General features: G+C 38.0%; 1 protein-coding gene across 1 annotated transcript in view; it reads left to right on the top strand.

Annotated features, from left to right (window-relative positions):
- SEMA5A (semaphorin 5A) overlaps positions 1–17,033 on the top strand; it is a 340,395-nt gene that overhangs the window by 158,302 nt on the left and 165,060 nt on the right. Inside the window, exon 5 of the mRNA XM_023513080.1 lies at positions 16,891–16,953. Coding sequence (XP_023368848.1) covers positions 16,891–16,953 — 63 coding nt within the window. The remainder of the gene's footprint in view (positions 1–16,890; positions 16,954–17,033) is intronic.

The raw sequence follows: 17,033 nt of genomic DNA on the forward strand, positions 1-17,033 counted from the left end.
ACATTTAGTTTTGCTATATTCATAATTTTATAGGTTCAATTAAAACTGGGTAATTAAACATTATGTGTTTGCCAAATCAACTGGATTGTGTATTAGAATGAACATAAATCTAACAGGTTATAATGATATTTGTCAAAACACCATAAGATATAGACCAATCAAAATGGTTATAAATAGACTGATAAAGTCTTGGAATATGCAAGAAAATGATGAGTATATTGGGACCAGAGATAGTTTCCAAAACCAGAAACCATTTCTTAAATTAAAAGGCAATTAAATATTTTATAATTGTTTGAATGTATATGTGTGTGGCTTCATTTTCACAGCTATGATAATCCTAAGGGAATAATTAAGAGACCTAATTATCCATTATCATAATCCATTAAGTCAGTTGTCCTTGAGTGAAAGCACATGTAGAAGTATATATAAGAAAGTTATACTTTGAAAAATAGAGAAGAGAAAAGCAACTTTTCTTAATTATTCAGCCTAATCAGATCTATGGGCATTAAGAAATAAGGGAGACAATTCTGTTGGCATTACCTATTTCAGAGATATTAAAGCTCTTTCAGGGTATAATTGTCCCTGAAAACAATAAACTTAAGATGTGGCATTTATCCATGCATGTGTGAAAGCTCTGGAGGAATGTTTAGTTCCTCTGTTAATTGTTACATTATTGTCTGCCCTGGGACCAGGTAGGGAGACTCTTAATGGGCTGGGAACTATAAGGAGAGGACAGTACAGGGGATCATGAAATTGGGAATAAGGAAGAGTGAGGCTCTAGCCAAGCACAGGTCAGAGAGCAGGAGAACCTGAGAGCACACCAGGTCCTGGGGCTTCTCAGACTCGCCTCTCCAATGGGCCTTCAGTCCTCCCCAGATGGGAGAAAGGGCATAGCCTCCATTTCACATGTAGGGAGCTGAGGGCCTCTCTTTCACTACAAGGAGGAACATGGAACCTTAGAATCTCAAATTGGAACTTCAAGTGCTCTTTCTTGGTTGTGCCTACATGATGAATGGGTTGGTCATTCCATCTTTAACACACAAGGGCTTATTGACCTCCATACTTAATAGTTTGCATGATAGCTTTGTGGGGTCATTTTTGTTTTATTCGCAGTAATCCACCATGTAAAATCACTTTGAGAATATAACCCAGTTTTAATTTTCTATAGAATAATAATTTTTACCCAAATGTCATGTGTCAGACTATGAGACAGTATCCATGCTTATCATGGACATACTCTCTTTGTCTTGTTCCTTATTATTATTTCAGGTGGGTTTGGGTAATTACACAAAATTGCAGCTTCATAATCAATTAAGCTCACTTTAGCATTTTCCAATGCACTTTCAGAGCTCGCATTGTGTGTTGGGAATAGTTGAAGTGTTCAAATGGATGAATATGTTTGGAATCACCATTGAAATCATAAGAATTTAGTCAAAGTCTAAGAGAGGAAGATGTGAAGAGGTGTCTTCTCTCTGGGTAAACCATTCATTCTCTTGCCCATTTCTCCACCAAGATTCATTTTGCCTTTTATTAGAAAGAGAAAGCAACACACTTTATTTCTTCTGACAAATTCAAAGCAAACAAATCCAATATGTTAATAGGACTTTGGTGAGATAGGGAGGGGTTTGGATCCCAGGATGTCCCCCACCAACTCATCTGCTGAAGAAGAGGCTGTAACACACAGGTTAAGATCATGGACTACAGAGCCAGGCAGCCTGAGTTCGTAATCCCTCACCATCCATTTACCAGCTCAGTAGTCTGTGGTATGTTACTTAGCCCCTTTCTACCAACTGTGAGATGAATGTCATACTGGTGCCTGCATTCTGGGCTATGGCAGGGAGGGCACACTAAATTATGGTGGGCAGAAGAGTACCAGCCCTCTTCTCCATCAGGAACTGCTTCATTCTCATCTCTGAGCATATGTGTACTCCTGTGGACAAATTTCTCCAACATATCTTGCTGACAGCTCTTTCAGGGTGTTCTACTATCAAATATTGTTTGATTTCTGGTTTCTGTTGTTGCTTTGCTCCACTATTAAAATATTACACTTGGAGCACTGTGTCTACTCCAAATTGATTTATGTTTTTTTCTTTTTTTTCTTCCTAGCACATGTTTACATACTGGCTCTAGTTAAACTCGCTGCTGACCTAATCGTTGGTAGTGGTGAATCATATTCATAGTCAAAACTTGAGAAATCAGTGTGAGACCTAAAGTGTTCCTGAAAACTAGCATTGAAATCTTGTTGTCCATATTGACACTTATAACTAAAACACAGACAGCTGAAATTCTAAGGTGAATTTTGAAGTTGATGCACCCTCTTCTAGGGTGGAGACAGAATGAATATTACCTTTATTTTTATTTTTTACTTTGAGACAGAGTCTCACTCTGTCACCCTGGGTAGAGTGCCATGATGTCATATATCACAGCAACCTCAAACTATTCAGCACAAGTGATCCTCTTGTCTCAGCCTCTTAAGTAGCTAGAACTACAAACACCTGCCACAACACCTAGATTTTTGTTTGTTTGTTTGTTTTTTAGAGATAGGGTCTCACTCTTGCTCAGGCTGGTCTGGAACTCCTGAGCTCAGGCAATCCATTCACCTCAGCCTCCCAGAGTGCTCAGATTACAGGCATAAGCTGCTGCACCTGGCCCCATGAATATTGGCTTTCAATAGAATGTTTCTTTTCAGGAATTTTCTCTGTATGTAATATATTGATTCTTTTTCTGTTACTATAAAAGGATGCCTCAGGCTAGGTAATTTATGAACAATAGAAGTTTGACTTACAGTTCTGGAGACTGGGAAGTCCAAGAGCATGGTGGTACAATCTGGCAAGGATCAACCCAAGGCAGAAGGTGTCACGTGGTGAGAGAGCCGGTGAGGCAGGGGACACCAGCCCAAAGTCATTCTTTCATCACGTGCCTACTTTCCTGATGGTGGTATCAATCTACTCATAACAGTGGAGTATCCACCCTAACAACTTTTCGATGTCCTGCCTTTTAATACTGTTACAATAACAATGATACCTCAACATGAATTTCAGAGAGGATATTTTAACCACAACATGTGAAACTCTAAAAGAAATGTAAGACCAATAAATATGAAAAACTTAATTTACTATTCCATTTTTCTTATTTTTTTCAATGTGCCAATTTCAACTTCTTTTTAGCTTTGTTAGATGTCATATAAGTCATGCATTATAAGTTTTCCCTCATTTTTTTTATTTCCCTTTGTGTCATTTTTTTATATCATTTTATTTGCTTGTCTCAGGACATAGAATTTCAGACAAATAAATCATTATAATATGACTTTGGAAAAGACATTCTTGTGCTGAACTACTTCAAATTCCAGCAGTGTTAGAGGTAACATTCATGTGATTAATGAGATTTTCCTTCTTTGGTTGTTTTTCAATTTGTTTTGAAAAATGCAGAATTTATTATCAATGAACTAAAATATTTTTGATTTCTAAAGTGTGTTGGTCGAAACATTATATGAATTTGGTCTTTCTTCTACAACTATTTTGCTATTTTGGAAATAGATTTACTATAGTTTTCTTTTTTTTTTTTTTCCTTCAAACAGGATTGTAAAGGTAGTTTTATTTTAGTATGGTTAGAGTTACTTATGTGGGTGGAAAGAAGGCAGTCCAGAATTGTGCAGGGCAGTCAGTTCAAACCCAGCCCAAGGAATGGGTGGGGATTGGTGTCATATTAAAGATCAGATAAAATTAAACTACGGATGCCCATCTACACACCTACCTTTTCAACAGATAATGCCCTTCCCACCACAAAGTAGCTGGTCACACATTCCTTCTTACATCATTCTATTGTCCCTGCTTATCTCGGCCTCTTGACATCTGCCTGCAGGTTGCTAGGGCCTCAACACCACCTCCTGATAGTCACTCCTATATCCCCTCTCCATGCTTGGCCTTCTCATACCCCTAGAGACATCTTTTCTCAATTGCTAATATCAGCATGCTAATATCTAGCCTAAAATCATATCTGTGGCTTTTCTTTCAATCATGAAGGGAAAAAACTCCCTGGCATGGTTCTAGAGGCCTGTCTTGAGCAGCACGTCAGCTTGCAATGTCACACATCTCTTCATTCCATCCCAGCCACACTCCAGGCTTTTGTACTGGCTGATTCCTTTGCTTTTCTTGAACATTCACCCCTCCATTTACTTACTCACTGATTAGTTTATTCATGACCCAACTCTAAAAAACTTTCCATCAGCCACTCTCAGGTCCCCGCATCTAGGTCCAGTATTTGCCTACATTAATCCCAAGATCACAGCATGCTTCCCCCAAGAACTCCTTGTTATCAGCAAATGCATCTTTCATATTTATGGTATAGTGGAGGAAGACTAATTTTCCTTCTATTCCTCTAAGTTCTCAGCTGGAGCCTTGTAACAAAAGACATATTAACAAAAGAAAAATAGACAGAATTATTTAAATGTTTATCTCATATCTCATTTCTCAAGAGAGAAATGTTTATCTCTTCTCATATGTATGGAAGATACATAGGGAAGTGAGTGAATCTCAGAGAGGTGGCTTAGAATTCAGGCTTAAATACTATCTTCAGCAGATTCAAAGAAAGAAGGGTGTGGGGGAGGTAAGTTATGGAATGGTGACCAGGAAAAGCGGATAAACCAAGGGCAAGCTTTGCTGTACATATTTAAGTGAGTGTCATCTCCATTGATGAGATTCTGTTGTGATCTCTGCTTGGCATACTGAGAGAGACACCCTTACAATGGAGAGCTCCCTTATAAATACCAATTTCTCTTAGAAAAAGACAACTTGTACTCTGTTTTCAGAGTTTCTTCTGTGTCTACCCTTTCTCAAAATAATCAGTTCAAAACAATCCTTTGACAAAGTGGCATATTTGGGGGTGGCATATTCTGGTATCTCACAGTAGAGACTGGAACAGATGTCTGGTAGAAACACATTGCTGATCACACCTACTCAAGGACCCTAAATTCATTTGTGTATGAATATGTCCATATGCACAATTCCTGTGTGTGTATATGTGTATCAGTCTCTTATAGCCGCTGTAACAAGTTACCACAAACATATACAGATTTCCCCATAATATGCTGTGGCAGCTCTTTTAGGGTATTTTCTGGTCACACATTGTTTGACTTCTGGTTTCTATTCTTGGTGGCTTAAAGCAAAAGAAATGAATTTTCTTATGATTCTGGAAGCCAAAGCAGTTTAGTCCCAAAACTGTTTTTATGGAACTAAAATCAAGATGTCCTTTGGGCCAGGCTCCCTCTGGAGGTTGTAGGGGATGATCTGTTGTCTGTTCTTCCATCTTTGGGTAGCTGCCACCTTCTTTGACTCTTGACTGCATCACTCCAATCTCTGCCTCTTCTGTCTCCTTGCTCCCTCCTCTGTCACTTCTCCCTTGGTTCCTTTGTGTAAGGATACGTTCAGCTGTGTTTTGATCCCACCTGGCTGATCCAGAAAAATCTCCCATCACAAGATGTTTAATTTAATCACATCTGCAAAATTCTTTTCTGCGATTCACAGGTTCCAGGGTTTATGGTGTGGGTATCTTTGAAAGAGGGAAGCTTTATTCATCCTATCAATATACCCCACCCTCAGATGAACACAAATTTGTGTTTATAGATGCTACTTAAAGCTATGGAGAAAAACTAATTGCTCGGGGCAACCGAGTTACTTCAAAAATGAAACTCCTTTTATAAGAAGTTGGGTAAAGGTGCAACATTTGCCAATTAGTTGCCAACCCCAGCTAATCACATAAGAGCTGCTTAAAATTGCTGGGAGGGGAAGACTGAGAGATGTTCTTCATGCTTTCTTGTAAGGGTATAATAAAAATATCTAGGACAGAATTGTGCAGGGCACAATTATTTGCACTGCCCTGCACAATTATTTAGTAAAAATATCTAGGACATTACAAACATCAAAAATTCACTAATTCTTATTGCTCTACTTTTTTCCCTGGATAGAGCATTTTGTCATTTAAAAGATTTTAGTAATTGCGATGACAATATTTAGGACTTCCCCTGTCACGTGAGTATATAAATTGTGCTATAGCTGAGAGACAAATGTTTGGAGAAATAAATGGCAAAACCACACAATTTCTGCTTAATGCTAAATTATTTATTTGATTAAATAAATAATAATAATATCTCATTAAATTATGAGAGTGATAAACGTTAACTTGTAAATGAATATATCAACCATGTTCATTCAATTTCTGTTTGGCATTGTGATACTATTGTAAATAATGTATTTCTTGAACATAAGTATATCATCCCATTGCCCTTTTAATTTAAACTCTGTGAAATCTGACTACTCAAATGTACAGTAGAAAAAAATATTAATGTTCATTTATCTTAGCTAAAAACAAAAATATATAGAAATAATGATGAATAAGACTGATAAAAAACGTTTTCCATTTTTATCTTCTTGAAATATGGAAAATAGGTTAATATGTTCTCAAGCTGGAAGTAAAGTCAATATTTGTAGTGTTAGGAAGCATCTCAGGAAGTAAGCATTTGTAACTTGAAGAGTAAAGAAATTCTAAGTAGTTCAGTGAGTATGAAAAGATTCCCCAGTAAACATCTGCCATCTGGGCTTCCTAAGTGCTCCAGAGAATCCAGTGCACAGGCTCTAACTCTGAACTGCGGAGAAAAGTTATGAGGTATGAGGTGTCGTTTGTTTTCACAAAGCTGGTTTCAGAAGAATAGAAAAATAGAAAGATATATTGAAAAGATGAAAACAAACATTCATATATTTACATCTATATTAGCTATTAAGTCAACAATTTGTAGGATATGTCTTTATTAGTCAGAAGATTCAGTAATAAGAGCCAAACTGTTGATCCCAATACAGGTGGCTTTGTATTTTAAGCAAGAGAAATCTAATACACAAAATTAGAAATGGGATATTCCTCTTGAAAACACAAACATATTTTATTAACATCAATAAAATAACATTCTAGGCCAAACAAAGACTCCCAGGGTTTCTGTATCTTCATTTGCATGTGTGCTGTGATTGTTGGAATCCTTTTCTATATCTGTTTCATGTTGTTGCCTTAAAATGAGACTATTGTTCTTGTATGTTACTTGTTCCATGCAGCCTCTTTTGAACCCTTTAACTATATTCCCAGAAGCAATCTCATCATATAGCTGGGAAATTCATTCTTGTATTAGGGGCAGGATGGTTTATCTTCTCTTTTGCCAGTAGGGCAGTAATGAGGTTGCTAGTTGTTAAATGGGGTGTACAAGAAAGCTTTGGACAAAGCCACACCACACACTTAGCCTTGTGAAGACATTTTCAGAGTCTTCATTTAAATGAAGACTTGGCTTCATTATGCCAAGTTGTTTGTCCCTAGCGTTGGTCAAATATCCCATGCCAATATATGGCTTCTTTTATTTTCTTTCAATTATTATTTTGTAGAACTCATGTCAGAGTTCCATAAAATCTTCTAATAGTCTTAAGGTCAGTTTGGTCTGATTTTTTTTTGGACTTTATGTAATTAGCTTATTCCTTGGGGCAGGAGGAGTACCTATTTACATGTGTAGAATAAATAGCACATCAGATAAAACATCTAATTTTAACTTCCTGTGATATATCTATTTATTTCTAGCAAAATCACAATTTCTGTTGAATGTTACATATATTGTGGTATTTGATGGCATCATCTATGTGATATAGGAATATAGTTGTGTGTTTTCAAAGAGAAAAAATATAGAAAAAATATAGAATGAGAAACAATAGATTTCTCACCAAGTACATTTGGGACATATTAAATCAGGCAAGCTACTCCTTGGAAAGTCAGTCCACACAAAGCCAGTGCTTTTATTCCATACTTGATTGACTTTGAATCAATTTCCATATTTTCTAATACTGTTAGAGAATTCAGGTATAGAAATAGTTGTTCCACTGTAATTAGATTTTTTTCCTCTACATTTAAGCTTACAAATTGGAAATGTGCCAGTCTTCAAACCAATCCTTCTTGAATCCATACAGATAATTTATTTGAAACTCTTCAGCCAAGAGCAGCCACTCTATGAGCCTAAACTTAGGAACATTTTTGAAGTACAATGTCTGACAATGATGATTGTAAATTTTATGCCCTATCGCATAATATCCTTTGATGGGGCTTTGGTGTGATGCTCTTCTTTCATCTAGTCATCCTACCGTGTTCACTGTGCTCAGGAGTGGGGCCATTGGAACTCATTTCCTGTTACTTTGTTTTCTCTATCCCTAGGTCCAGTCCAAGCATTTGACATTTCTTATCAGAGGCATTTGGTTTCTTTAAACTGTGACTTGTCAACTGTGTTTCCTGGAGCCCTAGGATTCAACAGGTGCTTCAGGGATTTTAGACATTAGATATGCTTTAATTCCATTATTTAAACACATTTGCACCCATGTATACCATGTATAAAAATTTAAGACTTTGGAATCCCTCAGTAAAGTGACATTACCTGGAACAACCCAGTTTTTGTATAGTGTGGGATATGGTGTCTGCTGACACTGCAGATTATACACTAGATTCACTGAGATCCAAACGTGACTCAGTTGATTTGTATAATTTGTTTGTTTTAAAGTTGACAGCCAGCCCTTTTGTTGAGAAGTATGGAGAATCCTCAAAGATCTAAACGTAGACCTTTCATTGACCCTGCAATACCATTATTAGGTATCTACCCAGAAGAACATGAATCATTTAACCACAAAGATATTTGCACCAGAATGTTTATTGTAGCTCAACTCATAATTGCCAACTGTGGAAGCAACATAAGTGCCCATCAACCTACAAATGGATCAGCAAACTGTGGTATATGTATACCATGGAATATTATGCAGCCATTAAAAAGATGGAGACAAGGAAGAGCAGAGAGAAAGAGGGAGGGGGTGGGGTCTTAGTGTGTGACACATCTTGTACCCTCAGTGAATCCCCAACAATTGAAAAAAAAAAGATAGAAGCTTTACATCTTTTACATTTACCTGGATGGAGTTGAAATACATTCTTCATAGTAAAGTATCACAAGAATGGAAAGATGAATATTCCATGTACTCCATACTAAAATGAAATCAATACATAAACAATTACATGTTCCTAAGAACAATAAAACACTATTATAGTCCAGTGTGGGGGTAGAGGGAAGCGGTGGGGGGAGGATGTTTGGTAGAAGGAGGGAGGGCAAGAGCCAGGATCTCACCTAATGTGCACATGTGAGGGTGTATAACATGCCCTGGGTGAGGGGCTCTTCAAATGGAACTTTACCCTGGAACTGAGAACAATGTAACCTAAATATTGTACCCTCATATTAATTTGAATAAAGTTTTAAAAAAATAAAAAAAAAAACAATTAGAAAGACAAAAAAAAAAAAAAGTTGGCAACCAAAACAAAATACAGAGATAACTGGATGCCAAGAATGCTATGACTCAGCAGTTACTTGGCCTCAAGTTTTTCTAATGATATTAAGTTATAGCTTTGCACTTAACATGACTTTGATATAATACAGTCCCCCATCTTATACGAGGCGGGGGAGGATGAATTCCAATAACTCCAGGGGATGCCTTAACCCCTAGGTGGTCCTGGACCCTTAATGTACTAATGTTTTCTTGAACTGAAAGGGCTGCTAGGTGACCAAGAGGGTGGAGCCTATGCAGGCCAGATACACTGGGCAGAGGGATGACCCACCTCCCAGGCAGAGTGGGGCAGTAGTGAGAGATTCCATCACGCTACTCAGAATGGTGGCAATTTAAAAGTTAGGAATTGTTTATTTCTAAAATTTTCCATGTAATACGTGTATTGAGACTAAGATTGACTGTGGGTAAGGGAAACCACAAAAAGCAAAACAGCAGATGAGAGAGAAATTGCTATAATGTTTTTTTGTCTCCTTTTCTAAGAGAGTCTGCTTATGAAGGTAAATAAACACATCTGCTGGCAAAGCATGAAAATGGTTGCTCTGGTCCTTCCCCTCCCCTCTTCACAGAGCGACTGCCTCCCTGTTCCCCATCCCACTGTCAGGGCACATGGAAGTGCTTGGAGGAGAAAGCCTGGAGGAATGTTTACCCCAGAAGTGCATCACACATGGTGGGCTCCCCACCAGTCCAGCTCCAGGGCCCCAGAGACTGATATGCCTTTTCTACATGGGGTTCTAGAGCCCCCCAGAGCCACTTCAGGGGCAGAGAGATCAGGCTTTCTGTATCCATTTATTTGCTCAGGGAGTATATATTGGGTACCTTTTGTGTGACAGGCCCTGTTCTAGGTGCTCCAGGTGCCTAAGTGAACTAAGGGCCAACACTGCCTGCCCACGTGCAGAGGGGATAAACTGTAAGTTTACATGATGGCTACAGAGAGCCCAAGCGGGAGACAACACTTGAGCAAGAGTGTGTGGGAGGCACAGGAGTTAGCTAGGTGGGCGTTGGGAAGAAAGGTCCAGGAAACGGGACCAGCTGGTCCATAGGCCCCATGACAGGCCAAATGAAACGTGCCTGCCTTGTGCAGGGGCTGTACCGAGGAGCCCAGGCCATCTGGCATCTAGAAAGGAAGATGCTCTAGACTACTTTGAGTTTTATTCCAGCAGAATGAGGGGCTTCTGGAGGGTTTAGTGTAGGAGTCATGGGACCTCAGCATTCATTTTGAAATTAGAGCATTGCTTCTGTATCAAGAAAAGACTGTATTCTCATATGCAAGGCATTTAATTCACAAAGGCTTCTTAAGGTTCTTATATCATACCCTGGGCATGCAGTTCTTGACTCTAGAGTCTCATTAGATGAATCATGGCTCCTTTATAATCGATACTAGGGCTGGGGATGGGTCCAGAGGCTTTAAAAATGAATGCATCCCATGACAAGAGAATCGATGGCTTTTATGATTAATACTTACTGAACGCCAGCAGCTCTGAACTTAGACGCACACAGGTTTCTGTGCTTTTAAGACACATATTTTTCTAAATTATGGGGAAAAGAAATAAAGGGACCATGAGACTCAGGTAAGAAGGGGGCCTTTACTTGACAATTTGGTAACATGAGAGTGATTCTGGGAACTGGCTGTAAATCTGAGTTACAAAGTTCCAATCTTGGTTCTGCTACCTAATATTTGGGGGCCTTTGGCAAGTTATTTATCGAATGTCCTCATCCAAAATCTGTAGTAACATGTAGTAATGCCTTCTCTGTTAAGTGAGATAAATGCCATGTTGTTTATACAGGGTTGAATGGCACCCCTCTAAAATTCACATAAACCTAGACTATCAGAATGTGAAATTATATGGGAATAAGGTCTTTGGCTGTGTAATTAGTGAAAGTTAAGATGAAGTCATTACTGGACTAACCCAACGACCAGTGTCCTTGTCAGATGATAGATATCTGGACACAGGGAGACACAGAACACCAGGTAAGGACAGAGCAGAGCTGAGTGTGTCTTGCAATCCACAGAGCACCAGAGACTAAGGGACAGGCCTGGACAGATGCTCCCTTGGGGAGTCCAAAAGGAGGTAACCCTTCTAGCAAGCCTCCAGAACTGTAAGAATACATTTCTGTCATTAAAGCCACCCAGTTTGTGGTAGTCAGGGCAACCCTAGGAAACTAATAAATTGTTAACTCTCCATTAAAAAAACAAAATGCTCAATAACATTCAACAAACTGGGAGCAGCACTCTGCAGTTGCAAGGATCAATGCAATGTTGATTTGTGAAGAAAATCCTAGGTTTTAGTAGAAGGATTTTAAAAACTACTATGACACACTTATGGGAATAGCTAAGGTTAAGATGTTTCTCCTAACTTTGGATGATGTCAGTGTAATGAGAATAAAGAGAAGTAGAGGTTAGAAGATATGACTGGAAGACTCCTCAAATACAGTAGAACTTCTGTAAGTCGACCCCCCAAGGGACCATAACACACTGGTCAACATAAGGAAGTAGACCACGTACAGATATGTACATGTGACGCATGTCTGGTCTATGAAACTTAGGCCAACTTTAGGACAGTGTAAGGAGATGATCCGCTATGGAGGTTCTACTGTATTTTAATTCAGAGGCTACAGTAGAAATGGATTGGAGTTCCCTAAATTTGACGTGGACACAAAGGCAAGTATACTTCAAGTTAATGAAAAAGTCAACAAATGAACTTAATACCTACTAAGAAGTAAAGGGAGAGCAGAAAGATGGATACATTCTTCCAAAATCACTATTTTCTGCTTTGCGTCTCTCCATGCACATCATTCTGGGCCATTTTATTATTTTTGAATCTGACATGTGTGACCACAAAAGCTGATTAGAAAAGAATGGTCTCAGTGAGCGAGGACTATATTGACGTTTCATTCAAGTCACATAAAAGCCACAGTAGTTTAAAGTTTCAGCCTGTTTGCATTTTGCTTCTGTTTTGAGCAAAGATACCATCTCACATTCCCTGACAATTTGTCTGTAATCGCCATGGCAATGTAGCATTCTCCAGTGTGTCACAGAATATGTGACATAAGAATATGAATACAAACATATGAAAAAAAAGCCCTCAGGTAGTTGTTAATTTCTGGCGTTGTGTAATTAAACTAGTTTTTTGAATGTTATCTTTTGCCAGTATCTAATTAGCAAAGCCATCTGCTGAAAGACTAGGGGCCCATCTGCCTGGAATATTGTTCTCTTCATTTTTATGAAAAGTGCCTTCCTTGGCTGGTCCCTGTCTAATTAACTTCTCTGGCTGTGGAGTGTGATAATACACAGCTTTGTTTATATACTTCCGAGAACTGTGGATTTATATGTATAGAATACATACATAAGAGGAGCCAACCTCCTTTTCTTTCCTACCTCTGATTTACTCCTGAGACGCCAGTTCCCTTTATCAGAAGCGGGGCTCATCTGTGTGCAGGCCGTTCTGGTGTGTGCTGCATTGTGAAACCACAGGAATGTCAGTGCATCCCCGGGGTGCCTGCTGATGTAGAGGGATTTTTTTCTGTAAGCCACTTCTGTTTGTTTGTTTTGTTTTTAGGTCTATTTGTAGCCCTGTTATTTCTTGAAAGTTGATAATGTTGTTAATCAGCATATGTGGCTGGGTCTGAGCTGAACCTCCTATAACAGTGAAAATGAATACCATTGATTTCTTAGATTTAACATGATGCAGTACAGCTGAGGGAATACACGTGTGGTGTGTCTATGGCAAATTATTATCTGATATATACAAATGTTATCTATATGTTTTTACTTCTGTCAGTAATCTGAAGAGTGTCTTGAACTTGGTAGGTACCCAAGGACTATTTATTAGATGAAAAAGAGAATTAATGCATGTACATAAAGCTAGACGTCTGTAAGTTGTTCAGTAGTACAGATGTTATTTGTATGAATTTACAGAAAAAAATGCACCACAAATAAACATCTTTGTGTCTTTTAAAATGCAGATATTTCAAACTCACTACCTATTATAAATTGTCTCTGAATATCCGAGTAACTAAACGTTATTGCTGTATAACCGTGGGTGAAATACATACGGCAAAATAAATGTGGAGTGGAATAGAAAAGCAATATTTTTTTCCTACAAGGCCATCACACAATGGAAAAAGAGAAAAGATGACAGAAATTAAGTATTTTTAAAAAGGACACTCTGGAAATGAGAACAGGAAGGTCGCATGGAGGTCTGAAATGTGGAATGCCTTAGCATTTGTTTTGACAGTTTAAAGATAAGTTTGGATGGGCAGGAAAATATCTTAAAATGAATTTGAAGGCAAAAAGATGACTTCTCAAATCAGTAGGGAGACGCGCTCTAAAATCATGATCCATGAAAGAACACCAGTCTTTACTAAGAAGGCTTAATTAAAAGGCATTTAATTAATTAGAATGGATCTGATAGAATAAGGAAGTTATGACTGGGTTAAGAAAACATGTGATTTCACTCAGAAATATGGTTGATTTTGAGAAATAAGATCTGTATCAGGAGAGTTCCACTGATGTTCGTATTTATCTCGAAGGGAAGAGTTTTTAATTTTTTCTTTGTTTTCCTATTTGCCAAGTAATCAAATGTCTAGTTAACCTGCTGAGTAGAAATACCACTGCAGGATTAACCTGGGACCCCCAATCCCAGACTCATCTGGAAAAGCCCCTTTCCCCTCCTCATTCCTTTTCAGATTCTGCTTTATGTAATGATGTGTTTACGCCGACTGGCTTCTGCACTAAGTAAAGTTCCATTTTTAATATAAAATTTTCTTTTATCCTGTTCTCTCTTCTGGTAGAAAGTGAATCAACAGAAAAGCTATACAATCATGGTCTTTAATTAATTCTGGATTTGAATATTACAGGCAAGCTAGTGATACTGTAATAAAAATGCCCCAGGAAAGAAACTTTTCTAGTTTTAATAACTATCTCTAGAAAAATCCATAAGATTTATTTTATTTTCTGTTAGTTTAACAAATGTGTGTGAGCAGTTTCTATCTTTCAGTATACTGGACAAAATAATGAATATTTTTGAAACCTTTTCACATTTTTTCTTCTATTACTTTTCCTTTTCAATCCTTGGCTAATATTTGTCTTGAAGATGCAAAGCCTATTTGGCTACTTGGTAGACTTGTTTGTTTACCATTTCAGAGGTAGGATCTGAACAATTTTAATGGCATTTGGTAAATATTTTTGTCCTGTAGCCCTGGGATTAATCCTGGTACCTACTGCTTTTATTTTTACTGAAGGGACCATTACTATTTAACTTTTACAAAATTGCTAGATTCACAAGAGACACTGGGAATGCTTCTTTCAAGTATTTCCCGGTATAGTTTTCCTAGGAATTGTATATCACTGATTTTTCTTTGTGATGTATAATAGTAAATTCTCTGATAACGTAAAATCAACATTATTAGGGGTCTGCTCTGCTGCAGAGTTCTTCAGAGCTTATCCACTCTGTTTCCATTTTAACTAAAGACCGAGACTTGGATATCTATTTAAATAAAAAAAATGCACTGTGATCTTTTGTGAAGAGATCTAAGGAAGACCCGTACTAGAAGTCAAATCAGATCAACAACAGGGCATGTGTTTTCATTTGTTTTATCTGCACTTCATAGAGGTTTCTAGTTATGCAACTCTATGCAAAGTTCCTTTCTCTGGAGGTGTCATCACTTTTCATGAAAGTATTTGTCATCCTGGTTTGAAGTCCATGTCAAGTGTTTGCATCAGATCATGACTCTGACTTGCTATGACTTTATTGTCCCCATCAAGCATTACGAGCAGGAAAACATCACAGGACAAATTAACCAATTCTCATATCAGATGTTGGCACTGAGAGAAATCTCTGAGTCTGCACAGGGGAAAACAGTTAGAGTATTGTTTATGTTTAAAGAAACTGAAACGGTTCTCTCCAGAATACTTTCCTTACAGACTTGTATGTGCCAAGTAACATAAGTTATGCAAGATGCAGTGTTTTATGATTTAATCTCTGTTATGTAACATTCTCAGAAGGGCAGCAGATATCAGGGGATTGCGTAGGCCTGATTTTGTCACTGTCTCAAGTTTAAGAGAATTAGAAAAATATCTTCTTACTAGAAATAAGGGTGAAACCATTAGTTTTTCTTTATATTATTTGATATCAGTTTAATTTTGGTTCACGTTAGCTTGTTATTTGGTATTAGTCCATCTAAATAGCAAAAAGTCAATAAAAAGTATCTACTTCAAATGTCTTTCTCATAATGATTTAACTGCTTCACATTCCTGCTTGGTCAGAAATCTAGTTCTAAAATAATTGGAATATCAGATACGGTGAATGGAGAAAATATTTTACACTATAGAAATTCACACTCTTCCATATAATAGTGGAAAAGAAGAACAAAGATGCTTAAACTTCTTTAAAAAAAACAATTCACACTCCCAGCATGTAGGTCATGAATATCTGTAGGTACCCCATGTTCTGTGTCCACCGAGTGCTGTCTGTGCCGCCACTCTGTGTGGGAGTTAGCATCTGATGTGAAAGTACACACATCAAATTAACCAGCATGAGTTAGAGTTGGAAAATCTGAGAAAGGAAAAAAAAAGTCATTAAAAGATGTGGCTCTGGCTGAGGAGCAGTGGCCAGGCCTGTAATCCTAGCACTCTGGGAAGCTACGGCAGGTAGATGACTTGAGCTCATGATTTTGTGACCAGCCTGAGCAAGCATGAGACCCCACCTCCAAAAATAGCCGGGCATTGCAGACACTTGTGATCTCAGCTACTTGGGAGGCTGAAACAAGAGGATCACCTGAGCCCAAGAGTTTGAGGTTGCTGTGAGCTATGAGGCTACAGCACTCTACCCAGGGAGACAAAGTGAGACTCTGAAAAACAAATAAATAGATAAAATAAAAGATAAAAACATTAAAAAAATAAAATGTGGCTCTAAATTTTTAGTCAGAGCTTATCACAGTATGAAAATTACTAATATTGGGAGAAAGTAATGGCTGCACTATTCGCAGGAACTGTGAATTCACTGACTCACACTTGCATACGCATCTTGGTAGTAAGGATATGGAAACTCATTCTTACTTTGTTATCTATGAATATTGCTAAGTGGCATACTCTTGAAATAGACATTTTAAATGAATATTTGGATCATTTGGTTTCTAGGCGTCTCCTTTAAGCCTCCCCTAGACATGTTCTGTGGTTTGACTGACAGTTTCTGCAGTCAATGTCATAGTCAGCAACTCACTGTGTTTCTCTAGCAGTGACTAGACCTAGCTCTATCATTATCACGACGTAAAAATAAACAATCAGAGATTGAGTCTTTATGCCTCAATTTTAAAGCTAAAAACATGCCTGTGACTGAATTCTGTGTGTTTGCTGTAAATTCTATGTGAGTCTGAACACGCCGGTGGCAAGTCGTACACATACTTCTTAATCTGATTACCAGGGCCTTGTTTATTTTTCCCTTTTGTTTAGTTAAAGCTATGACAGTTATTGGCGTTTTGGTGTTTTTTACAGGCTGTGGAGTGGGAGTGTGATGAAGCCACCAAGAAGGCCTGTTACAGCAAAGGCAAATCCCAGGTAAGAAGGAGGCGTCTCCACCGTGTTTGGAAGGACTGTGTATAAAGTGCCTTCCTCGGAAGGGCGTATTTTTTTTTTTT

The sequence above is a fragment of the Otolemur garnettii genome, unplaced genomic scaffold, assembly GCF_000181295.1.
Source record: "Otolemur garnettii isolate 467f Iridium unplaced genomic scaffold, OtoGar3 scaffold00033, whole genome shotgun sequence".
Taxonomy (NCBI): Eukaryota; Metazoa; Chordata; class Mammalia; order Primates; family Galagidae; genus Otolemur; species Otolemur garnettii.